Below are 26372 nucleotides of genomic sequence, written 5' to 3'. Positions count from 1 at the left end.
GGGCCTGCCTGGGTAGCCAAACACCAGATATCCCTTCTCTTGCCCTTTGCATCTCCACCCCCTCACAATGAGAGGAAAGAACATTAATTGGGGACCGTTTCAATGACCCCCATCCTGGGGGGGTGCCCTGCCTTGGTCACCTCCGGGTGTTCTGAAGTCATGGGAACATGCCAGCTCTCACCTTGCCTGACCCATTTTTCTTTCTCCTCTCTTTATAGTAATGAGTTCAGCAGGCTGGTAGCTGAAGAGTATCTCAGCTTCTTTGATTTCTCAGGCCTGAGCCTGGATAGAGCCCTCAGGTGAGCAAACAGCCTGGGAATAAGTGGGGACCACGACTCCCTGATGGGTCTGGCTTCTAGTCTCTGCACTGTGGCTGACTCGTTGAACACCTCTGTGAATGCAAGGGGATACCTCTTTCTGGGCCTCAGTTTCCTCATCTGTTAATGGGGAGGGGGGAGATAAGGACAAGTGTGGGTTCAGCCCAAGTGCTAAGTTTCCAGAAAAGGCAATTTTTCTCTATTTGTTAGTGATTCCCATCCCCCCCCCCACTGTATATGTTTTTTCCCTCCCAGGTGAATAAAGCCCCCTGAGGGTAGGAATTATTTCATTTTTGTATTTTGTATCCCCTTCATCCAGCTCAGAGTTGGCGTTTAAAAATCGCTTATTGGATTGAGTCAAACATATGTTTTGTCTACCTCCCTCACAGGGATGTGGTGGGGTTCAAATTAGATTATCATGAGCAAATCACGGCAGGCCCAGAGGCCACAAAGAGGTTCTTTACACTTTGCAGCATATCTGGGAGTGGGGGGAGGGGGAAGACTCATGGACCTCAAAAATCTTTTAGAGCTAGAGGGAAACTGAATCATCTAGCCCAGGGGCGCATAAACGTTTTTGTTTCATGCCCCCTTCTTTGGCAGTCTGGTGAAGCCTATGCACCTCTTCTCAAAACAATATATAAAGGAAACCAAAGGTTAGTGAAAATTAAGATGCCTTTTTTTCCTACCCAAGTTCACGTAACTCTTGAAACCTATCCACAGTCCCCTTGGGAGTCTATGGACCCCAGGTTCTTAGCCTGGAAATGGCATTTGGGCTGAGCCCTTAATAGACCCATAGTTACTCTTACCTGCCCCCTTGCCCGGGCAATAAGCTTAGAGAGGTTTGAGTGCCTTGCCTAAGGTCACATAGATACTGGTGTCAGTGATAGGCCCTTGAATCCGGGGCTCAGTCTTGGGAGCCAGCCCCCCACTCCCTTGCAGATTCTCAGGGGCCCTGGTCACTCAGTTCAGGGTCCAGAAAGGAGACAGTTTTAGAAAGAAAGAAGCTGCCTCTCTCTCTGCCCGGGTCTATGGCCTGAGATGACTTGGGCACCCAAGATCATTGACGCCAAAGTGACTCTTTCCAAGTTTGCCTCTGATGAGTGTCCTAGTCACCAAAAGTGTAGTCAGATGGTATTCTCTGAACTGGCTAGAACATACAGGAGTGCTGTATCCAGTTCTTGGTGTCACATGTTAAATGGGACATTGTCACTGGGCAAGGGAACTTGAAATTCATTTTAGTTTATGTGGCGAGTATCATGCTGGGCTCTGGGCATACAAAAATGGGAACAATTCCTACCCTCGAGCAGTTTGCATTCTGGTAGAAGAAGCATGCAAGTAAATATAAAATACAGGGTGTCCCAAAAATCTTAGTGCGGATGTACACGGTTAGAGCTGTCCTGATAGTTTTGGGACATGCTGTAATAGACAAAGTAAATAAACTTGTTAAGCATGTTGTAGTGGGCATTCCTCTTGGGTATGGATTGGTCTGGATGGCCACCGAGGTCTTTGCAACTCCAAATTCTGTAATTCTGCGATTCTGAGAAAGTAAATGTCCCAAGGGAGAGAGCGCTGATATAGAGGAGATCCAAAAAGGCCTCATTCGGCCCTTGAAGGGAGGTAAGGAGTCCAAGTAGTAGAGATGAGGTCAAAAGACATGTCAGGCTAGGGGGAAGGCCTGTGCAAAGGAGTGGAGGTGGGAGATGGAGACTATGTTTGACAAAGAGCTCTTGAAGCAACGATAGAGCTTTAGTCCAGAGAGTAGAGTACAAAGCCTTTCTTCCAGTCTTTGAAGGACTGTCATCTGAGAAAGTGAGAGACAAATTCTCTGTGCAAAGCACTAGGATCAGTGGGTGGGAGCTACAGGGAGGCACATTTCAGTTGAATATAAAAATGAACTTAAAAAATAATCATTTGAGCTTTCCAACAATGGGACAGACTGTCTCATGTGGTAGAGAGCTGCCCGTCACTGGAAGTATTCAAGCAGCTCATCAGATCTCTGATCATGGGTATTATAAAAGAAGGTTCATGTATAGGGTGAGTGGGTAAACTAGATGATCTCTAAGATTCTTTTCAATTCTGAGCTTTGAGAGACTATGATCTTAATCGCTGGATCTCGGGAGGGTGGGGAGAGGGGAGGGGAAGGAGCTCCCAGCTGTAGCACTGTAGGACTACAGAGTAACTTGCCTGGGGAGGGTACAGGTGTGGCAGTGGCTAATGAGGGCCTGAAGTCCCTTGGCTACAGCATGTGTGTCTCCTTACAGGACTTTTCTAAAGGCCTTTCCTCTGATGGGGGAGACCCAGGAGCGGGAGAGAGTTCTTACCCACTTCTCCAGGAGATACCGCCAATGTAACCAGGGAGAGAGCACCTCAGAAGGTATGCCCAGCTTGCCCAGATGTCATCCACCTTCCCTCCCTCCCTCTCTTTTTTCCTTCCTCCTTCCCTCCCTCCGTTCCTTCCTCCTCCCTCCCTCCCTCCCTTCCTCCTTTCCTTCCTCCCTTCCTCTCTCCCTCTCTCTCCCTCCCTTCCTTCCTTCCTCCTTCCCTTCCTCCCTTCCTCTCTCCCTCTCTCTCCCTCCCTCCCTTCCTCCTTCCCTTCCTCCTTCCGACAGGTAGGACTGCTCCTGGTCCCTGGCATGCTGCTTGGCTGATAGAGAGCAGGTCTCCTCCTATTTTTCTGCACGTGCATGGCAGATGGAGTACAGGGCATGGAGCTGGGTGATACCCGGCTTCCAATCTGACCCTTACTAGCTCATTTCTCTGAGTCTCAATTTCCTCGTCTGTGGAATGAGGACAAAGGTTCCTTACACTATCTACCTCACAGGGTCATTTCTTTTATTTTTTCTTTTTTTTTGGAGGGGGAAGGCAGGGCAATTGGGGTTAAGTGACTTGCCCAAGGTCACACAGCTAGTAAGTGTGTCAAGTGTCTGAGGTAGGATTTGAACTCAGGTCCTCCTGACTCTAGGGCTGGTGCTCTACTCACTGCGCCACCCAGCTGCCCCCTCATAGGGTCATTTCAGAGAAGACTCTAGGTAAATTTGTATAAATGTGGGGAATTATTGCTAGTAGTGGAATGATTATGATTGTTGTTTTGAGTGGGCGCAGTGGTTGGCTGCCTGTAGGCTAAGGTTTGGGGAGCTTTGAAAAAGCCCCGAGCTTTCCCCCCAAGTATCTTCCCTATTGGTGTGCCCCAGTGCCCAGAATTAGGAGCCTTGAAGACTTTGGGGTCTTCCAGAATTCCATACTAAAATGCACATGTCTCATAAGAAGTGTAATGGGATGAAAAAAGTTCTCTGTGGCCTGAAGAATCATCTAGAAGGGGGCAGCTAGGGGGAGCAGTGCATAGAGCACCAGCCCTGAAGTCAGGAGGACAGGAGTTCAAATCTGCTCTCAGATACCGTGTGACCCAGGGCAAGTCACTTAACTCCAGTTGACTCCAAACAAAACAAAATAAAAAACATCTAGGAGGGAGGAGGGGCAAAAAGGAGAGGACTGCCCTTCCCTGCCATGTCCCCCAAGGAGGTGGAGGTTCTCTGACTGGTCCCTAGGGAATGACCCTGGACCAGTGCGCAGAACCCCCGCTAAAGTGAGGCTTTCACGAAGGGGTGCGAGGCAGCCGTGAATGTGAACACTTGGTAGGGAAACGCCTGAAGGGGAAGCTTCTCCTTCCGTGAGCTGGGCTTCCACAGGGAGAGCATTCCTTCATTCAGCAAATATTTTTAGGCATTTACCATGGCCATGGGAGGGAGTGAGGCTTTGCTCATGAGAATCTGCTCCGGCAGCAGGAAACTTGGAGTTAAAGTCCTACCTCCAGTAGATAGTAGCTTGACCCTGGGAAAGTCACTTCTTAATGCCCCAGACAACTCCCTAAGACTCTCAGTTGCAGAGAAGGTGGCAACCTGCATTGGTGGAAGGCATTTCCTCATCTGAGAGTTCTCTATTGCAGTGAAATCCCAGGCCCACTTCCTATCCCTTATGTTCATTCAGAGCTCAGTTCTGAAGCAAATGCAAAGTTTAGATGGGTTGTGCTTACTATGTTCTCATGGGGGATCTGACATGCATACAGAAAACCGTAAGACGTGATCATAACATTGCAGAGCTACAAATGAAGTGCTGTTTGAGAGCTGAAGGAGAAAGTGGTTTTCATCTGGGGGGATCAGGGAAGGCTTCATGGAGGAGGTATTAGAAAGCCGACGGGAATTCTTACAGGCATGGGGAGCGGATGAACAAAGACATGGGGTCAGGAATCTCAGAGCAAGGTCGGGGGAGGAGAATAGAGGAGCTTGGCTGGAGTGTAGAGTAGCATGAGAGAGGGTAGGAACGGATCACGCCTTAGGGCCCTGGGACCCCAGGTTACTGGCTATATGTCTGTGATTCTCAGGAACAGAAGTGGAGTCCGGGGCAAAGAGATTACCATCAAAAGCCATATCAGTAATAACAGTGAGGGGCAGCTAGGTGGTGCAGCAGATAGAGTGCTGGGCCTGGAGTCAGGAAGACCTGAGTTCAAATCTGGTCTCAGACAGTTACTAGCTGTGTGACCCTGGGCAAGTCCTTTAACCCTGTTTGCCTCAGTTTCCTCATCTGTCATATGAGCTAGAGAAGGAAATGGCAAAGCACTCCACTCCAGTATCTCTGCCAAGGAAACCCCAACAACAATAATCCTCATTTCACACACTCGCATCACAGTCGCCAGGTCCAGAGCGCTAGTCACACCAATGGCCTTGTTTTGGATGTTCCCAATAGGCCTCTGAGGGAAGTCAGGCAGGCCTCAGACAGCGGCTGGACCTTTGACTCCACTGGGTTGAGGAAGCGCCTTTCACCCATGCCGGTCAACGTCTTCTCTTCGGTTTTTAGTAGAAGAGGGCTCCCTAGAATGCGGAGAGGTTGAGTGACTTGGGAGGTGGGGGGACAGAGGAAGAGACTGAGGCCCAGAGCGCTTAGAAGACTCACCCGAGAACACACAGCTAATGAGCAGGCCAGTCTGGGGTTCAGTCCACTCCAGCATTCCTTCTCCCCAATTTCTCAATGTGTTTGTGCTTTTTAGAAATATCACAACCATCGCCCCCCCAAAATTTCTGCCCAACCCTTCCTTATAACAGAGGTACCCTGTGGGTCAGGGGGCTCGACAAGGAGATTCTGGGCTCACACAGACCAGATTCATCCTGGAATTGGGTCTGACCACCCCCCCCCCACCAAAGTGAGTGTGTGTGCTCGAAAGTGTATGTGTGTGTGTGAGTGTGTGTGTGTGCAAGAGTATGTGTGCAAGTGAGAGTGTGTGTGTATGTGTTTGTGCAAGAGTGTGCATGAGTGTGTGTGCTCAAGAGTGTGTGTGTATGTGTAAGTGTGTGTGTGTGTGCTCGAAAGTGTGTGTGTGTGTGTGTGCGTGCGTGAGTATGTGTGCACGAGAGAGTGTGTGTATATGTATGTGCAAGAGTGTGCATGAGTGTGTGTATGTGCTCAAGAGTGTGTGTGAGTGTGTGTGTGCACGAGAGTGTGTGTATATGTGTGTGCGAGAGTGTGCATGAGTGTGTGTGTGTGTGTGTGTGTTGGAAGCAGGCTTTTCTTTCTCTGGTTCTGCCCCACCTGGGAGCAATTCCAGGGAAATCTCTAAAATAAAGCTTAGGCATAGCTCCTATCTAGAGTCTCCCCCCAAATCTGGGGAACAAGATTTCTTCTAGAAAAGCTGTCTATTATGCAATACGTATAATAAGGCACTCATTGTACAGTATGGATGGCAAGCATAGACCAACAGCTTATTATTTTTTTCAGCCACAGACATGGCACAAGGTACAAATGCATGACTCAGTACTGAAAGGTAAACCATGTCAGATAGTCCAGCGCACTCATTGGGATGGCCACACAGATGTTGCCCATTGGCATTCATCCGCAGGGTTGGAGCAGCCCAGCAGGCCCAGTCTCCAGCCTGGTGGGGCATGGCTCGCTTTAGCCCTTCGGCTGTAGGAGTCTCCTGTGGGTGGTGCTGTTCTCCTCTGAGAAGGGCACCATGCTGCCATGGAGAGCTCCTCCCTCCAGTTAGCTCCTGCACGAATCCCAGGCTCAAGGAAGCTTGACCCTGGCTGGATGGGAGTAACATTTCTCCGGATTGCTTGTTGCCAATCAGTGCCCCAGGGAAGAGACAGAAACGCAGAAAGGCAGCCAGGGTCCAGCCTAACCAGCGCTCTCCCAGTGCCATGTACTTAAGCTGCAAGCTGTCATTGGTCATTGCCTGGAGTAGGGAGGGGAGAGAAATCTTCTCCATTCCCCACCCCTGCCCCCCTTCTCCTTTGCTGGAAGCCCAAGGGAAAGAAAGGGCCAGAAAAAAAAGAGGCCACAAAGAGAGAATGATGAAGCTGTTTCCACAGCTCGTACAGCCTGATTGGGTCCATCCTTCTGACTCACATGAGTCCATCCTCCAGAACCCCAGTGGCCAATCATCTTCCAACCTCCCCCCAGTCATGGGGATCAACCCGAAGTTGCTGTGTCATCCTGGAAAAGTACCTGCCCCCTCAGCAGGAGGCCAGAGCACATGTCCAGCTCCATGGGAGGGACCCCATTTCAGCCAGTTAAGGGTTCCCCGATCACTTCTATTACACAGAGAAAGCCAAGTTGGAAACTTTCTATCAACGTCTTCCATGTTTGGTTCTGGACTCAATATTGCTCATTAAACTTATTCTAAATTCAATGGCCTTTTTGGTGTAGTTTTAAAAAACATTATTTTAATCAGAGTATACATTTTTTCAAGTGTTTTTTCCACTATATCATGCTGTTTCTTTGCCCTGTCTGTCCTCTTTACTTGTCCTGGACATTCTTGGACCAACCTCTCATCTCCTCCCAACAGGCAGAAGTAACCCAGGTTAAGGCCTAGGGCTGGGTCCTCCTAGGGGAGACGGCTCCCTGGTCTGTGTTGGTAGCCAAATGTCCTGGGTAACGGGAAAGGGAAGGGAGCCAAAGCTGAGGGCTGAGGCCACCTGCCTCTGCTGTGTTTCAGATGGGATTCACACACTTACCTGTGCCCTGATGCTGCTCAACACGGACTTGCACGGACATGTAAGTGCAGGTGGGGAAGAGAAGGGAGACAAGGGTGGGGGGGTGGTGGATAAAGGCAAAGGCCAGCCTGCAGAACGACGATGCAGGTCTGGACGAGCCCAGGGAACCCGTGTGGAGCTCCTCTGTCTGTCCCCCTGGCCCAACTCCCTGGGAGGGCAGGTGAGCCCTGGCTAAGATACAAGTGGTTGGTGGATCCTCTTGGGGTGATGGGCATTGGCTGGCTCTCTCCTGGAGGTGTTGAGACAGAGTTCCAGGCAGCAGGAGTGAGGACAGGATGGGGTATCCTCGAGGGCCAGGTCTCTGCTGTTCATTGATTCTCAGGCTCCTGTTCAACCTCCGGGGAGGGGAGAAAGATGGCAGCTAGTGGTGGCCTTGTCTAAGACATCGAAAGAAGCCACTGAGTCTCAGGCAGGTTGGCGCTTCTATTTCTTATGCAGAACAAGTGGGGGCCAGGAAGGCCTGGGGTGGAATCTGACTTCTACCTCTAGCTAGCTAGATGGGCACACATGGGCATGTAGGGGCAAATCAGTTACCCTCTCAAAATTTTAGTTTCCCAATCTGTAAAATGGGGCTATTTCACAGGGTCATTATGAGGATCGAATCTGAAAATGTGTGTAAAGCACTTTGTAACATTGGCTATTCTCATGCCCTTTCCTTTTTCTCCTCTTCTTTCTCTTCTTCCGACTCATCGGGTGCCATGTTTTAATGTAGTGTTCCTGGTAGATAGAGTTGAGATGGGGAGGTCTGGGTTCTTGACTTTCCGTGTGACTTCGGTTATCCTTTTCTGAGACTCTGTTTTCTCTGCCTGTGAAATGGGCAGGTGTGTCCCTAACGGTCCCTGACTCTCGTATGTGGTGAGGCTGAGTTTCTGAGAATTGATGAGACAAGCCTCATGAGAGCATTTTAACGAAAACCCAACTGGTTCCAGTTGCAAGGTCACCCCAGAACTGGCTATGAAGCCCGGGGCTGATTTACTCAATCTCGGCGGGCTATAGCAGAAAACTTTCAGGGGCCTCAGCTGGAACTGAGATGACCTAGCTCTGCAGCTCTGGTCTCTTTCTCGTGTCTAACCACCTGTCTTTTCTCATTTTCCTGCTGTGGGGCTCATGAAATAAGGTGTGCACGGCCCCTCTGGGCTCCACACTGCCCGTGCACCCCATGACTTGTCTGGACAGCGGGTGCCCCGGATGGGCAGAGCCAGGCCTCCTCATTAACTTCTCCCTCTTCTCTCTGTCTGCTCCGGGATCCCCCCTTTCCGTTATCTCGCTCTTTGCCAGGTGGTAAGTGTAGGTGGGGGGAGTGCATGGCTATTTGTGTGTCCCATCATCCCCCTCCTGCCTGTCTCAAAACTATGCTTTGGGTCAAATCACTCTTTTCCTTTGTCCCCATCCATCATGGATTCTCCTCTGTCTCCTTGGCTTTTTGGGATTCCTCATGCGCAATTTTGGTGTAAGATGTGGTGTGAAAGGTGGAGATATATGGTGCAAGTGGAAATTTGGGGGTCCCTGTGCATCTAACTTATGCTTGCTATCTCAGTCCTCCATCAGTGCTGAGGTTGGCCTTTAATGTCTCTGAAAAGGAAACTTAGGATGAGTTGGGTAAACTAAGCCCTGGTAAAACATATATAAATATACATATATACATATATATATATGTATGTGTGTGTGTACATACACACATATTCGTATATACATGTACGCACACACATATATGTATGTATATATGCTTTACCAGGGCTTAGTTTAACCCATACATATATATACATACATATATGTATATGTGTGTGTGTATATATACATGTACATATATATGTATATATATTTCCTGTGTATAGAATGAGTGTTTGGAGTTATAGAAAGAACTCTGGCTTCGGAATCTGGAATCCGGAGACCTGGGTTTCGACGTGCCTAAAGGACTTACTGGGCCGGCTAGATGGTGCAGTGGCTAGAGCATTGGGCTTGGAATCAGAATTATCTTCCTGGGTTCAAATCTAGCCTCATACACTTACTAGCTGTGGGACCCTGGGTAAGTCATTTAACCCTGTTTGTCTCAGTTTCCTCTAGTAGTAAAATGAACTAGAGAAGGAAGTGGCAAACCACTCCAGTATTTGTGCCAAGAAAACCCTAAATGGGATCACAGAATCGGAAAAGATTGAACAACAGCAAAATGGACTTTCTAGCTATGTGACTGTGGAAATAAATCCCTTCCCTTTTCAGAGTTTTCATCTGGTAAATGGGGTGGGGATGTTAATTCTTGCACCGCTTATCTCATACATTTTGGCGAAGGCCTTTGCAAGCCTTAATGTCTATACAAATTTTGAGTTATTACAAGTGCACATATGTTAAGTCTGCCATCAGTGTAATCTGTTTGCTTCTATATTCGTTTTGGTTACATATTGCATCTGTCCTCATTACGAGCTGATAGCACATCAAAGAGGCGTTAAAACCCCACAACCCTGAGTTTGGGCAGAAGAATGGACCCAAAGTACAGTTGTTTACCAAGCTCAGTAAACCCCCTTCTGGTGCGCTAAGAGCCCACCACTAACCTCACGGATAAATGATTAGATTGAGAATAGAATGGCGTCACAGGTACTGAACCACTAATTAATTGATCTTTGTGGAATTAGCCCAATTGATAAACATACAGTGTCTCAACTAGGGCTGGAGAGTCTTTCTGGGCATAGAATTTATGAGAAAGAGAGAATGAGTCTGGGGTCAGATTGGAGCCAGATGGCTCGTCTTGCCATGGCATTTGGGTGAGAACACCTCAGCCTTGGTGATGTGAATGGGACTGAGACAGCTTCCTCCTAATGGGGCCTTGAAACTCAGACCCTTTTGAAAGCCCGAAGGTTCTGGGTTAGAAAGTACCTGGGCTGGGAGGGGATGCCGGTGTTTATGATCAGCCTCAGTCACCCCCACAACGCATCCCTAACCTCATTCATTTCGTGCATTCGACAAACATTTATTCATTTCCTATCGTGTGTAAAGTACTGTGCTAGGGACTTCAGTGTGAGTGAGGGGCAGCCCGCCATAGCGGATAGAGTTGGGACTCGTGAACCAGGAAGACCTGGCTTCCAGTCCTGCTTGGTAGCGGTGTGACCCACGGCAGGTTACTTAGCGTTTCTCATTCTAGGCTTCCTGTACCACGGCCATAACGGTATTTGCAGTATCTACCTCACAGGATCATTCAAACGAATCGAGGCGTGTGCAATGGTTTGTGGATCTTAAAGGGCCATATAGATGTCGATGATGATTATTCTGAGGGAGGGGAGCAGAAACAGAAACAGTGGGAAAAGTTTCTTGGACAGTCCCCAACCTTGACACCAGGCCCTGCCTTCCTCCATCCTCCCTCCACGCCACACTGGGATGGGGGAGAATCCTGGGACTTCAGCCTTCCTGGGAGGCCAGGTCTCTGCTTGGAACTTTTGTTCCCTTGTGACACACCCTCAGAGGCCAAACTGTGATGAGGAAGCCTTCACCTCCCTTCCTGACCTCCCAACTGGGAGTCAGGGGTAGAGTCCAGGAGGTAATTAGAAGTCAGTCAATTATTGACTATTCACTTCACTAGAGGGGAAGCAGCAGGAGGGGTACCCCCAAACACCAGAAAATCCCCAAATGACTTCTCTCAGCCTTGGAAATACCTTATGTATTTTTCTGCTTTCCAATTTCTCAGCCAATTCATCTATCCTTAATCTTTTTTTTTAATTTGACTAATATTCAAATGGGCCTAGATCTCCTACTAATAAAGTAGGCCAGAGTCAAAGGACTTAGATTAAAATCTCACTTCTTAGTTTGTTACATGTGAGACCGTAAGAATTCACTTAATTTCCCTGGTTTTCCATTTCCTCATTTGTAAAATGAGGGGCTTGGACTAGATGACCGCTGAGTTCTGGTCCAGCTCTAAATCTATGGTCCTGTGACCTTTCTTTTGACCCTCAGTCTTTGTCGAAGTTCTGCCCTACTTCTCGGTATTCCCTTTGTTCCTGAGTAGGAGAAGTTCTGTGTTGGGAAGAAGCACAGTAGAAAGAGAGGATGGAGTCAGTCCCTGAACTCAGATGTGCATAGTTCAAATCCCGGCTCTGAAATGACTTACTCATGTGGCCATGAGAAAATCCAGTCACCTCCCAAAGCCTCAGTTTCCTTGCCTGTAAAATGAGGGGATTGGACCAGGTGACCTCCAAGGTCCTTTCTAGCTCTAGCTTTGTGGTCCTATGATCTTAACCTCCCCTAGCTCAGCTTTTGGGAGAGCTAAAGGCAACCACAAATGTTAATGGTCAGGCACATAGAGAACTGAAATCTGAGTGTCTTTGCCTTTCAGATACAGCCTCTCTACTCCAAGTGCCTTCCTTCCCGTAGGATGGCAATCCCAGGTGTTCCTCCGATGGAAAGCTACCTCCAAGTACAGAGAACCAAGTCTCTGTGGCTATAGACAGGGCAGGTCTCAGGTGGGGAAGCTCAAGAGCTTCATCTTCCCCTTGGTGTTGGGACAAAGACCAATTACAGGTGGGGACAGAGCCCTCAAGCTCTGTTGCTGCAGAGTTGCTGCAGAGCTTGGAGCTGTAATGACTCCATGTTTTCCGGTTAATCCTACATCTCCTAGACAGAAGCTGGCTCCTTGAGTTGTTGTCAAGTGATCATCCTCCCTCTTATAGCCTGGGGAGCCAACTCATTGAGGGCAGTTCTGCAGAGTTTGCACCCCATTCAGCAAAGCTCTCCCTTAGCTCCCCTCTGACCACTCTCACTGGAAGATGTTATTTAAGGCACAAGGGCAGGAAAGTGAGAGGAATGGGCTTAGCAAGTTGGACATGAGGCCTTTTCACCACCCTGAGGGAACCGCCTCTCTGAGCAGCCCCTTACCCAGTCTGAGCCGCCTGTTCTCTGTGTTACAGAACATCGGCAAGAAGATGTCCTGCCAGCAATTCATTGCCAACCTGGACGGGTTGAATGATGGACAGGACTTTGCCAAGGATCTGCTGAAGGTACTTCTTTAAAGGCCTGGCCCTGACCTTAGTACACCAGAAATCCCACCGTCTCCTGGATGGGGTTCCTCTTTCCCCACCCTCCATTATCTCCCCATAGGCAGAGCTGAGATCTGCTCTGACAACATTTAGACACTATCTGGAAGCATGTGACCAGTCCGGGAAGAGGGAAAGGATATTAAGGAGAGGTTGAGGATTTTATTTATTGGGCAAATTCCTGTTCAAGTCCTGAATATATTGGTTTCCCCTGGTCAGGGAAACTGCTCTGGTCTAGACCACAAATTCTTCTTTTACTTCTTTATTTTAATCCTTTCCAATTCCATCACGCTTCGTCGTCGTCATCATCACTGTGGGTATAGGCAATATCCTCAATGAAATCAGTGTCGTCATTATCATCATCAGATTTGCCACCATCATAGCAAGTTTTACAAGCACCAGCACATTTACAATCACCCTGAGCTACCTGGTGAGAGTCACTGTCATCACTGTCATCATCGTAGTTCTCTTCATAGTCGTCCTCTTCGCCAGTCTCTCCCTCTTCGCTTTCACCGTCGGCCCCAATCACCATTATCACTGCCACCACCATCACCATCGCTATCAGCACCACTTCCACCACTGCCATAATTACCATCATCACCATCACTGTCACATCACCACCACCATCATCATCATGCCCACCATTGTTACCATGATCCCCATCACTATCACCATTATCAACCTCATCACCCAGGCCCCAGATCTATACATTCAGTGCTAGTCTCTCCTGAGTCTCCACATGACCATTGGACATCTTCCTTTGGATGCTCTATAGGTGTCTTAAACTCAACTTGTTTGAAACAGAACTCCATCTTTCCCATCTGAACCCACCCCTCTTTCTAACTTCCCTCCCCTTGTTGAGGGTACTACCATCCTTCTAGTCACCCAGGTTTTCAGCGCTGGAGTCATGCTCAACCCTTCCCTCTCCCTCACCACCCCCATGCACAGTTTCCTACCCTCATGGATTCTAAGTTCTTGTGGATTCTCTACAACATCTCTTGAATTTATCCCCTTCTTTTCACTCACAAAACCACACCTTAGTTCAGGCCCTTTGATCATCTCTCATCTGAACACACAATAGCCCTGTCCCCCCAGTCATCCTGCCTCTTTATTCACCATTCTATCCTATGTTACCTAACAGGTATTCCTGAAGTGCTATCCCTGCTCTAGAAGCTTCAATAACTCCCCTTTTTTGCCTCTAGGATAAAATGCAGACTCCTTTTTGCTATCTAATACCTTCCACAACCTGGCTTCAAAGCCTGTCTTTTGAGACCGATTTCACATTTCTCCCCCTCACATCCTCAGGAGTTCTAGCTAAACTGGTCCCACTGCTATTTCCCTGCATGCCCGTCAATCTCCCACTTCCAGATTCCCATATCCCAGTGCATAGATTGTCACCGGAGCCTCATGCGCACCTTCCACAACACCTCCCCATGTCTTTGAACAGTGGTTTCAAACCCAAACAGAAAGGGATCCCTTCTTGGCCCCATGTTGACTTAGAAAACCACAAATCAACATTACCTATGTTGTATTTAATTTGTGAAACATTTTTTTCCAATTGCATTTTAATCTGGTTCACCTGTACTCCCAGGGACTGGTGGGCTGTGAATTTGACAGTCTTAGAAAACCTACATTCCTTCAAGGCTTCACTTAAATGGCGCCTCTTGGAGGACTTTCCTGATCCCACCCCCCCCCCAGTTGCTAGAGCTCTGAGCCCCCCGAAATAACATGATATTTGGTCTGTATAGATTTTCTATTTACTTACCTGTGTGTCTATTGTTTTCCCCTAGTACAATATGGGCCCCTTGAGAGCAGTGACATTTTATTTTTTGCCTTTGTATTCCCAAAGGAATACATTGTGCTAGGACCTAGCACAGTGACTGGCACATAGTAGGTACTTAATATATATTAACTTGAATCACCAACCATCACTGAAATCAATTGTCACCATCACCCCCATTTCCATCATCCACATTATCGCCTTTATGGCCATCACTCCCACCACTATGATCATCGTCATAATCAACACAAGCCATCATGGCCACCACCAAGAAACACTTAAATTGGTGATGTGGTACCAAAGGAGATCCAATACCAGAACCTGCCCTTGAGGCATTTTGAGTCAAAAGCAAATCAATGGTGAATCCAAGTGAACGTGGAGGGAAATGATCCTGAAAAGAACTATTTACAGAGTCTGCCTGACTCGGCCAAGGCCTTCCTCACACAGAGACTCTCCTTGGACTCAGCTAGAGGGTGAAGAATGGCTTCAGCTCTTCTGGATTCTTCACTAGTGCTCCTTTTTCTTCTCCTTCCAGACACTATACAATTCCATTAAGAATGAAAAGCTGGAGTGGGCCATGTGAGTAGTGCTTGTGGCCTTGGGGTGGGTGGGAGGGTGCCTGCCTGAGGTGGGGAATAAGTCCCTTGGGGCTCATTTCCATTTGGGGAAAGACAATAGTGTTTAGGTCCTAAATGTCACCCTCTTCCTTCCCAGTTTCCTGGGTCTTTGGAAAAATGGGAGCAGTAAAGAAGTGAAAGGATTAGGGTCATTGAGTCTAGAAAAGAGAAATTTCAGGCATCTGAGCATTGGAAGGGATGCCATGGGAAGAAGGCCTTAGACTTGTTTGGCCACCCAGGGAAGAACTAAGAACTGGGGCAAAAGTTTCAGAGAAGCAGATTTTAGGAATATCTTCCTAATAATTAGTGATGTCCTAAAATGGAATAGATTGCTCTCAGGAAGTAGTTGGGGAAGACCTCACTGGAAGTCTTTAAGCAGTGGACGAGATAGCTTATTCATCAGTGTATTGTGGGGAGGTTTCCCATTCAGGCAAAAGTTGTACTAGATAGCTGAGTCCACTTCCAGATGTGAGCATGTACATCGATGAGATCCAAAGAGGAGAAACAGCTTTGGTAGCCCAGTGGGTGGGTGGACTGAGCCTAGTGTGCTGGTTTCTCATTGTCATCATCACCACCAGCCATCATGGCCAACCATCCCCATATTTGCTAGGATGGTACCAAATGAGATCCAATATCCCAGAACCTGCCCTTGAGGAATTTAGGGTCTAAGGCAAAGGGGTGGTGATCCACGTGATCCCTCTCCATCTCAGAAAAAAAAAGTCCTAAGTGTGAAGTCCTTGGAGATCTCTCCTTGGTCCCCATTCCAGTTTGGTTTTAGTTAGATTGAGTTCAATATGGTTGGAGACCACACTGATAATGAGAGTTCCTAGGATTCTCTTCACTTTTCTGTTCTATCCACTGTTTGGACAGAGAATTTTACTATTCTGTCTCTCAATTGTCCTATCTCAGCCCTTCAGTGGGGCTTCTTGGCCTTAGCTTGTGTTTAGTTATTTACCTACTCTTCCACACCCTTCACCTTGGACAAAGAGAGGGATTGTAGATCTGGCCTAGGGATCCATGGATCCAAGACCCAAGATCCCTAGAGGGTAAGGAGAAGAATCTAAAATTTTGTGGTTCTCTGGTCAAGGATGGTGATCAGTATCAGGAGATCAGAAATCATTAAGGATCTATGTCATGGGTAGGGGAATCAGAATCAGGAGTCAGAGCCTCTTCATCTCTTAGAGAACTGTCCTGTCTCCTAGGGTAAGAACTAAGATGAGGGGTAGTAGGGAATGATCCTGGCTCTCCTTGCTCTCCTGGGGCCCGGAGAATGGACTGGCAATGAAGGGTATGGGGTGGGGGCTACAGATTCCCCTCCACCCCCCCCCAGGGTGTGTGGGGGAGGCAGGGGCCATCCTGTGGTCCCAATCCCTGTGCTTCCCCAGCGATGAGGAGGAGCTGAGGAAGTCATTGTCTGAGCTGGTGGACGACAAGTTCGGGCCCGGGGCCAAGAAAGTGACCAGGATCATAGATGGCAGCAATCCGTTCCTGGATATCCCTCAAGCACTCAACGCCGCCACTTACAAGCATGGTGTGCTCACCCGCAAGACCCATGCTGACATGGATGGCAAGAGAAGTGGGTGCCACTCCCCAGGGGCATTGCGGAGGGGGGGGGGACCAGGAGAGGGGTGGCAGGACATTTGAGATATCCGCCCTGCGGCTAGCTCCCTGAGGGAAAATTGGGGGAGGATCTGAGGGAGTTCATATTATTTCACGGGTTAGGGTTGGTGGTCCCAAAAAACCCTCACTTCCCTGCCACCTCCACACCTTGTTAACACAAAAATGCTGGGATGTGTACAGTGACCAGTACTGTGGTGGTGCATGCTCACATCTGTCATCTTTGATCCTCACAACAACACTGAGAGGCAGGTAAGGGAAAGGGATTGTTCTCCCCCCTTTACAGAAAACTGAGGCCCAAAGACTTGAAGTGACTTGTTCAAGGCTGCAGAGTGAGTTGTAACAGAACCGAGACTTGAACTCAGATCCCCTGAGTCCTAGTTCAGTGTTCTTTCTGCTAGAATGCACATGACCTCCCTAACCAGCCCATCTTTTTTTTTTTTTAACCCTTATTCAATATTGTCTCTAGGCTGTACCATTTCTGAGGAGTAATGAGTTCCCTGTTCAAACCTCCCCCACCTCCCCTGGACTTCTTTTGATTTATCCCAAAGTTTTTGCTCAATCCCAAGCTCAGTCCATTCATCAGGACTTGGGGCTTCTCTGGTTCCCTCTGTATCTGAACATTGGCTCTGTCCATTGCCCTTCTCAACTTGCATTTCCCCAAACTGAAGAGAGCCTTTTATCATACATTTGTGTTTGTTAAGCCATCCTAGGCCCCTTTCCCCAACCAAGGGGTCCTTGTTGGGGCCTTCTCTAGTCCATTTTTCTTGGAACGGGGCCACCATTATTTCTGGTGACATTCTCTGGGGTCAGAGGGCAGGAGGAATAGAAGGAGCCTTCCTTAGATCCCTAGCCTGGAAGCATGACAGCTGCCATCCCCTTGGGTCTGAGTCGGCCCAAGCTGTGTGTTGGGGGCAGGAGGAGGGGCAGGGACTGAGGAGTCGTTGCTTTATTACTATCCCATTCTTCATGGTTTTACTCACTGTTAGGACTTTCCTGAGAGCCCAACCTGGCCAGTGGTCAATCCAAAGAGGGAGAGGGATGGGGCACATCTAGCCTGGGTGATTCAGTCCCTGGAAAAGTTAAAGAAGTCTTTGGTATTGGTTTTGGCTTGACTCCCTTTTCGTAGCATGAATCTACTGCCCTGGACTTCCTCAAGTGGGGGGTTCTGGGGTTGTGTCCCTGTGGACTTTGTTTCTAAAGAGATCCTTTCTCTATATGTCTAGCCTGTACGTGGGCCTACATACACGTTAATGGCAGGGGACGGGTAGGGGGAGAGAGTGTGAGTCTGTGTGTGAATGGTGACATGGACTTTATTTGACTTATAATTCGGGACAAGGGGATGAATAAAGGTAGGTCATAGACATCCATTCCTTCTTTTCTTCTAGCCCCCCGAGGTCGGCGAGGGTGGAAGAAGTTCTATGCAGTTCTCAAAGGAACCATCCTTTATCTACAGAAGGTACGTGTGGTCATCATTGGGATGGTTCTCATCCTAGGGCTGAACCTACAGCATCCCAATGGGCTGTCCATTCTTGAAGAGAAGAGGAGGTAGTTCAGGCCATGAGCCCTAGCTGTAATCACCTCAGGGTCTGGGGAGGGGAGGAAACGTTTGGAGAGGCCCCCAGAGGCCTAGTCGTTATTCATTCAGCAAGGCTTTATTAAGTACCACCTACTAAGTGCCAGGCACTGCGCCAGAGGACTCAGAGACAAAAACATAATGGTCCTTGTCAATTTAAAATACGGGAAGTAAATACAAAGTCGTTTCGGGAGTCAGGATATCAGTAACTAGATGGACCAAAAAGGACAGGCATTCAAACTCAGTTCTGAAGAAAGCCAGGTTGTCTAAACGGCGAGAGGTAAGGAGCGAGTTCCAAGCATGAGAGACGGCCACTCAAAGTGAGACGTCCCATGTAGGCAGCAACAAAGGCACCAATTTGGCCAAAACCTAGACTAGCAGTGGGTAGATCAGACTGCAAAGGTAGGCCGAAGCCATACTACGAAGTCATCCACCAGTATCTGATCCTTTGACTGAAAGAACACTGTTCCTTGGGCTGCAGTTGAGTGGATGGTGGATGGGTGACATCTATATACAGCCCTGTTGGTTTTCCTTATAGTTGGTCTATACTAAGCAACATCTACGTTTGTCCGGTACTATCTTTCTTTGGTGAAGGAAATAAGGAAGCACATGACATTGTCTCTGCCCTCTCTTCCTAACCTTTTGTTGAGAGGCCCTACAACCAATTTTTCAGACTCTCAGCCACTGGGGAAGGTCTTAAGAGGGAGGTGGGGACTGAGCAGGACCTTGAAGGATGGAGTTTGGATTTGAGAGAGGAAGGGGGAAGGCTCTGCTCTGCTGAGACTCACGGAACTCTTACAGTGGTGAGGATTTATTTAAAGCCCTCACTGGCTTAGTTGAAAATTAAGTTTAAGATGTCTCCAGGGCAGGGGGGAGGCTAAATTCTGTTGGGAACTTGGTCTTGGGTGGGTGGTAGGGGGAGGGTTTATGGAAAGGTAAAAGGAGAATCAAATAGTGTCCCCCCTCCCACAAATTCCTCCTTTTCTCACTATACCCCAGGATGAATACAAGCCAGATAAAGACCTCTCAGAGGTGGACCTGAAGAATGCCATTCGTGTCCATCATGCTCTGGCCACCAGGGCCTTGGACTATAGCAAAAAGTCCAATGTATTGAAGTTAAAGACAGCTGACTGGAGGGTATTTCTCTTCCAAGCCCCGTGAGTATCCTTATTTGGTGTGAGAATCCCACGTCCTTTGACTCAGGGGTGCCTAAGAGAGAGTAGGAAAGGGGTAGAAGGGTTAGTCATAGATATATATGTTACTGACCTTGGGGTGAGGTCAATCTCATATAATCCTTAGGTACTTTCCATTTCCCGAGACTTCAGACAGCACAACCCAGTACGCACAATTTTCTTTAGAAAACCAGACCAAACCAAACCTTTATTAATTTTTTTTAATATGGATGCCACTTTCCATTGACCTCCCCAACAAAAGAACCGAAGTTTACATAACGAAGAAGTTTAAGCAAAACAAACCAAGATGTTGGCCATGTCTGATAACTTCTGTTCCCACTTGCAACCCTAGTTAGTACACCGCCTCTCTTCTGAGAAACGGGAGGTGTGTGTCATGGCCAGTTCTCTGGGATCAAGACTGGTCACTGCCATGATCACGGTCTTTGTGTTTATTTTTTTGTGTTATTGTGGTCATTGTGTGCATCGTTCTCTTCTTTTTTTTTTAACTCCATTCTGTATTGGGCTATATTGGCTTTTCTATATTTCTCTGAATCCTTCATATCTTGGTTTCTTAATATGCTTAATATATACACCATTACATTAATTTATTACAGAGGAGGTAGGTAGTGTGGGGTAGTGGAAAGAGAGTTGGCCCTGCTGCCCAGAAGAACTGGGAGTACCCATCTCTGTTACTACTGGTTGTGTGACCCTGACTACGTCACCTGTGCCCCAGACAACTTCTATAAGTTGCAGATAAAGGGTCCACCTGCATTGTTAGAGTTTTCCATACCAGGAACTCCCTGTTTCAATGAAACTACAGGTTTAGTCCCTAGCCTATTACAATCTATTCAGTCTTTCCCTAACTGATCTGAGTACCTGCTTTGTTTCTAGTTGTTTTTTTTTTTTTGCTACACACACACACACACACACTCTCTCTCTCTCTCTCTCTCTCTCTCTCTCTCTCTCTCTCTCTCTCTCTCTCTCTTTCTCTCTCTCTTTCTCCAGAGACAAGAGAACCCCTGGCACCCAGACAATGTCCTCCAGGAACTAGACTCCTCAGAAAGGTTTTGCTGCCTATAAGTAATCTCAGAATGGAAGAGAATTTGGTGCCCCCAGTAGGTCACCTGCAGCCTAATATGTTGATGCCCCTAGAGTCAATCAACCTCCTCTCATAGATTAATAGATGTATTTTAGGGGTGTGCTGGTAAATGTTTATTAAATAGCTCTCTGAAAAGTACCGGGGACACATTTTCAAGTTTAATCTCCATTATTAACATTTTTTTCCCTTTGCTTTCCTAAGTCTAGACAATCAGCAAAAATAAATCAAGTCCTGATTTATAGTGTTAGCTGATTTCTGAGGTGCTAATGTTCACGCTGAAATTTTAACACTCAGCTCCGACACATCCCTTCATCTGATCCCTGTGTAGCAGGGCCCAGCCCAGACTTCTCTTTCTGGCCCCCCAGCCGGGGCAGAAGGGGTGGTACTTTTGAGCCCAGTCTGCTCCAGGTTTCCTTCTCTCTTCTCCCTGCCCACCTCCCCCACCCAGGCTGAAAGTGAAAAAAATCACTCCCTCCCCCACCCCTTCCCAACAACATCAGAATTAGTTTCCAGCAACTTCCTTTTGGGGATGTAGAAGGCAGAATCCAACAGAAACCCCCTGGTGTGGAAAAGTTGGGTATTGGCTCCTGGGGTTTGGGATTGGCTATAGGTTTACCTTGCTCAAGCAACTGTAAAGTTCCTTATAAACCACTCACATGTAGATATTGGAGTTGTATGGGGACATAGTCTAACTCCTTTGCTTTACAGAGGAGGAAACAGACCCAGAGTGGGAAGCAGCTTGTTCAAGGTCGTAGGTGACTCAGTGATAGAATGAGATGAACTCAATTCTCTCCCCTCCTGCTCCAGGGTTTTTTACTTTTTGTTATCTCAGATCTTCATAAATCGTATCATTCTTTTAAATGTAGAGTAACTGGTGAATCCCTTTGGTGAAATAAAGCATACTCTCTTTTTAGGGATCATATCTGGATTTCCCTAGCAGGCATTTGTTAGGAATTAGGGACACACACACACACATGTATATGTATGTGTGTGTGTGTGCATATATATATATATATGTATATACACACACACATAGAGAGAGAGACAGACACAGAGATACAGAGAGAGACAGAGGAGAGAGAGAACTAAGTTGTTAGGGAGCCAGACACACACAATAAACACACACACACACACACACACACACACACACATACATATTAGAGAGACAGAAACAGAGAGAGAGAGAGAGAGAGGGAGAGAGAGAGAAGGAACTAAGTTGTTAGGAGCCTAGAGTTTAGCTGGGATAGCTTAGCTCCTGGAAGCAGGGCCCCATCTGGCCCTCTGGGAGGCAGTCCTGCTGAGTCTGGGGTCCCAGCACCACTCACAGAGAAGATACCAGAAAGCTGTGAGCAGGTGGTACCTTTTCCCCACCCCAGGAGCAAGGAGGAGATGCTTTCGTGGATCCTTCGAATCAACCTGGTGGCTGCCATTTTCTCTGCCCCTGCCTTCCCAGCTGCTATCTGCTCGATGAAGAAGTTCTGTAGGCCCCTTCTGCCCTCCTCTACCACACGCCTGTGCCAGGTAAGACCAAAGCCTGCCTCACTCCAGGGACTCTCCTTCCATTCCTGACAGAATCCAAGAGGCATAGAATGACAGGTCACCTCGGTAAGACCTCTGCATTTTCCAGATGGGAGAACTGAGGGTGCATAGATGTGTCTTGCCCAAAATCACACATGGAATTAGTGGCAGAGCTAGGACTGAGACCCAGACCACCTGACTGCAGACTCAGTGCTGCTCTAATAAGATGCATATACTGAGCACCTGCTGTGTGCACTGGCCTTTGCTAGCCTCTTTGGGCAAGGTGGGTCACCCTCCAGGATCCAAGGACTGTTAGTTGAGACTATAAAACTCGTGAGTAGCCAAATGACAGTACTACCCAGTAGCAAGTGGTATTTGAGGTGCCACCTGGCCAGTTCTGTGGGGAGAGTCTTGGCATCTCCTAGAGGTAGGCTGGGGGCATGTGGGGGCACTCCCAAAGAAAACATTGCCTTCTGTAGCCTACACCAGGGAAAGAGATATGGACCTTTCTTTGTGACATTCTGTGTTCTGGGTCCTTCTGACTGTTCTAGGCCACAGGATTTACAAAGAAGACAACGTAATCTCTTTGGGCAGCCTTCCAGATTCGTTAGGGCTTGGGAAACCTTTGAGCTCATGACTTTGATCCCATCTGCCCGTCTTTTTCCGATGTGACCTGGGCACTCCTGCCTTCTCAGGGAGGGGGGTTTTGCAAACTTCTCAGCATTCTCAGTGATCAAACTGAGTCTGTCTTGAAACACACTGCCCGCTGATGCACATATAACATCAGAGGCTGGTTTTGTGCGTGTGTGCATCTATGCTGTGTGTGCGTGTATATGTTATATTGTATGCTTACATGCATATGTAGTTTGCGTGTGTATGTCAGCTGGGGTCCTTTGAAAATCTAAGTCGTCGTTGGGAAAGACGGGGAATTACAAGGCTTACTCTTAGACTGCTCTGCATATTGTTGAGGTGGGCACCTGGTCTGACAGCCTGACCCGGCAGCCATTGGCCCTCACTCCTTCCCCTCTGACCAGCACTAAAAGTCAGGGGAGATGGAGTGAATTGGGAATGAGAGCACCAGGAAACCTGGCTTCCAGATCTGGTTCTGCCATTGAGAATCACAGCCATCCCTCTTCCTATGCTGCAAGGCAACAATTCTTGGTTTTGGGGGGGGGGTCCCTGCTGCAGGAAGAACAGTTGAGGTCCCATGAAAACAAGATGAGGCAGATCATGGCTGAGCTCACAGAGCACAGGATGCACCCGGCTGAGAAAAATGTCAAGTCCAAGGAGGCCGAGGAGTACCGGTTAAAGGAGCATTATCTAACTTTCGAGGTATGGGCAACAGGGGAATGTTTGGGCATTTGGGACCAGTCCTGAGCGCAGTGTAGACCACGGGGGGAGAGCTGGAGCCAGAGAGGGTGATTTTCCCTTTCTCTAGCATTTCTTGGGCACTCGTGGTCACCTGGCTTACCCTTGGTGCTGGACAACTTTGGGCAAGTCGTTGGGCCTTCCCTCTGTTGATGAGCTCCTTTCTATAACTTATTTGCATACAGTTGTTAGCATGTTGCCTCCCCCATTAGACTGTGAGCTCCTTGAGGGCAGGAACTGTGTTTTGCCTTTCTTCATACCCCCAGCGCTTAGCAGTTCCTGGCACACAGTAGGTGCTTTAAAGGCATGTTGACTGACCAACAGAAGAAGGAACCCTGTGCCCTTCTTGACATTAATGGATTCATGGAGACAATATTTGGGAAAGGTAGCTTAGAAAGAAATCCAGTTGGTCAGACAACAAGCAAGTCTTTATTAAGTGCCTACTATGTGTCAGGCTGACCACCCTCAAGGAACTCACCTTCTAATGGGAAGAGAAAGCATGCAAAATGCGCCAGAGATAGCTGGAGGTTGGGTTTTGGCTCAGAGATCCCTCAGGGCCCAGGAGGGTGGGGGGCCATGGAGAGGCTCTATTCAGGTATTTATACAGACAGATTCTCCAGCTGGGTCAGAGTGATGGCCATCTCTTTTGGGTAAGCTATCTCCATACCTGTTGCCTCATCTGTTCTTTATAATAACTTGTGAGAGTGGGTGGGGGGAACATCCCCCTGGCATTCCCAGAGGAAATCCTAGGTGGGCACAGGAGCCGAAGACAGATTCTGGGAGAAGCCCCTTAGATGGAACTCAGCTTGTATAAACCCCCAGCAACAGAGCGTGGTGACAGTCCTGGGCCCACACAGGGCAGGGGTTATTATCCTATTTAACAGACGAAGAAAAGCTCAGAGAGAAGAAGCAGCCTCCTTCTTTAGCGTAGGACTCTTAGTGACACAGTTGGCTTGAGTTCATTCATCACACACGGATCCCCACCTCCCCAGCTGTCTTGTGACCCACTTTCCTCTTCATCTGACCTCCCTCCCTTTTCCTCCCAGAAAAGCCGCTATGAGACATACATCCATCTCCTGTGTGTGAAGATCGAAGTGGGCTCAGATGACCTGGAGCAGATTGAGGCCAGACTGGCCACAGTGGAGGCCGAGGACCTCTCCTTGAGGAAGACGCACTCCAGCCCCTCCCTCAGCCAGGGCCACGGGCCCACGGCAGGTGGCTTGGTGCAAAGGGATGTCACAGAGCCCAGCACTTAACTGGGATGTGTGGACAGGCCACAGAAGCAGGGCGCCTGCTGGACTGCCCCATGGAGGTCAAGGGGCATGGTTCTGCCCTGGAGCCCCCACGGACTGAACCCCGGTGGGTGAGCCAAAGGGCTCCGTCGCGGCCAGGGTCCAGGAGGCCGAGAACTGTCACTGTCAAGGTGTTGAACCTCTTCCCTACTCTGACATCTCCAGGTCCTCAACTCTCTCCTAGCCCCCAGAGAACTCCCTGTTGGGACCCACCATCCCCACAGAGAGGTTTCTCATTAAGATGGGAATTTGCATCCCTGCCATAAAACTCACAGTTTTGGAGCTGAGGGACCATGGCTCTTTCCAGGTGCCCCTGCCCCTGGCTCTTCTCTTTGGATTTCTCCCTCTTCTCCCCACCCTTGTCCGGTTCCCAGCACCTCTCACTGTGGGCCAATCCTATCAAATCAAAAAATGATCCTCCCTGTCTCACCTTCCCTTCTCAAAGACAAGCAGCTGCAGGTCTGCAGGCCACACTCAGCAGCTCCCCCGCAAACCTCAGGCCCCCCCCAGGACACACCCCACCCACCTGCTGCAGCAGGGGCCCCATCAGAGCCGGCCATCCCACTCCTGTCGCAATAATCCAGGCCAAGTGACATTCCTGTCACGGTGTCAAGCCGTCCCTGCTTCACGCCTGTGACTATTCTGTCCATTTAGATAGGAAACACTATGGCCTTACACAAACACACACACACACACACACACACACACACACACACACACACACATCTAATGATGTAGGAGAAAAAGAGGAAAAAGAAACGAAAACACCAGATGGAAACCCTTTCTACAAGGATCTACCTGTTAGCGTGTTCCCTGAATGTGTCCAAAGGCCAAGGGCTCAGCGTCTCCTCAGTGGTCTGGCACCTCGAGGGAGAGAAGAGGGGTGGTCCTTGGGGCTGCTGGGACTGTCCCTCATTTGTTCCTGGGGCCACTCTGGCTTTAGCTGTGACACGTGCTACTTTACCGTCCATGCTTTGGAAATAAATAGACAGAGCCCACGTGTGTGTGTGTCTGTGTGGCGGAGGCTGCTGCTCAGCCTGCCCCATGAAGGATGGGGAGGATGTGGGGGTCCAGGCAGGGAGGGGTCTGGTGGGGGGGTGGTCTGGGAATCGTGGAGGGAAGAGAAGGGATTTTTCTTGCTGGTCTGTGCTGTCCTCACTCTGCCCAGATCTCTGAGCCTCTGGGTGTGGAGGTATCAGAGTGGGTCAGGAAATAAAACAAACTCAGTCACTCAATTCCATTGGCTGAAGGGGACAAGGAATAGGCCTGTGACAGTGTTCTTGGGAGAAGGGTGGGGTGCCACGGTACTACTTGGCTGCAAGACTGGTCCTTTCAAAGGATTTAACAATTGTCCAGTTCACCCGCCTCATTTTACAAATGAGGAAAACTGAGGCCTGGAGAGGGTGAAAATGAGGGGCTTTTCCAAGGTCGTGTAGCAAGAAAATGGCAGTCTTAGGTATCCTATTCAAACATTATGGCTGGAGTCCAAATTTGAACAAGGGAGGCCTGGCTAACATTCAGTCTCAGAAAAAAAACAAAAAAGAAATTTGCAACATATGTGATCACTAAATTAGCACTCTTCAAGCCCCGCAATTATTAGCACCCTGAGTGGGTGGGTGATAGCTGCGCTCTCTAAGTTCAGTTAGCGAGCGAGCCCTTTCTCCGCTTTTTTCTTTTCTTTTTGGTAACTGACTAATAATATAATCTGGCTCATGTTAAACCAAGGCAGAGATTGGACTCCATTCAGCTGTAACATATGCATTAACTGGAGACAGAAAGAGGGAACGCGCCAACCTTGCAGCTCCAAAGACGTCCTGCTACTTTACCAGCCCGCCAACATTCTACGAATTTGTGCATGTGTTGGCGTACACGTAGAAAGCGCCCGCTCTTGGTCTTCCACCTTGAAATCACCCACAGTCGCTTTTTAATACCAGACACTTTGGGTCGCTTCTTTTGGT

General features: G+C 48.5%; 1 protein-coding gene across 1 annotated transcript in view; it reads left to right on the top strand.

Moving 5' to 3' along the window:
• Positions 1-24757, top strand: part of PSD2 (pleckstrin and Sec7 domain containing 2) — a 54208-nt gene extending 29451 nt beyond the window's left edge. Inside the window, exons 4-14 of the mRNA XM_036750911.1 lie at positions 219-299; positions 2579-2691; positions 7303-7361; positions 12250-12339; positions 14691-14734; positions 16158-16348; positions 17778-17848; positions 18965-19122; positions 21613-21757; positions 22943-23086; positions 24169-24757. Of these exons, the coding sequence (XP_036606806.1) occupies positions 219-299; positions 2579-2691; positions 7303-7361; positions 12250-12339; positions 14691-14734; positions 16158-16348; positions 17778-17848; positions 18965-19122; positions 21613-21757; positions 22943-23086; positions 24169-24378 (1306 nt within the window). The 3' untranslated portion in view covers positions 24379-24757. The remainder of the gene's footprint in view (positions 1-218; positions 300-2578; positions 2692-7302; positions 7362-12249; positions 12340-14690; positions 14735-16157; positions 16349-17777; positions 17849-18964; positions 19123-21612; positions 21758-22942; positions 23087-24168) is intronic.
• The last annotated feature ends 1615 nt before the right edge of the window (positions 24758-26372 follow it).

The sequence above is a fragment of the Trichosurus vulpecula genome, chromosome 3, assembly GCF_011100635.1.
Source record: "Trichosurus vulpecula isolate mTriVul1 chromosome 3, mTriVul1.pri, whole genome shotgun sequence".
In the NCBI taxonomy this organism is placed as follows: domain Eukaryota; kingdom Metazoa; phylum Chordata; class Mammalia; order Diprotodontia; family Phalangeridae; genus Trichosurus; species Trichosurus vulpecula.
The sequence above is the reverse complement of the archived record's forward strand: the minus strand, read 5'-3'. Positions and strand labels throughout refer to the sequence as shown.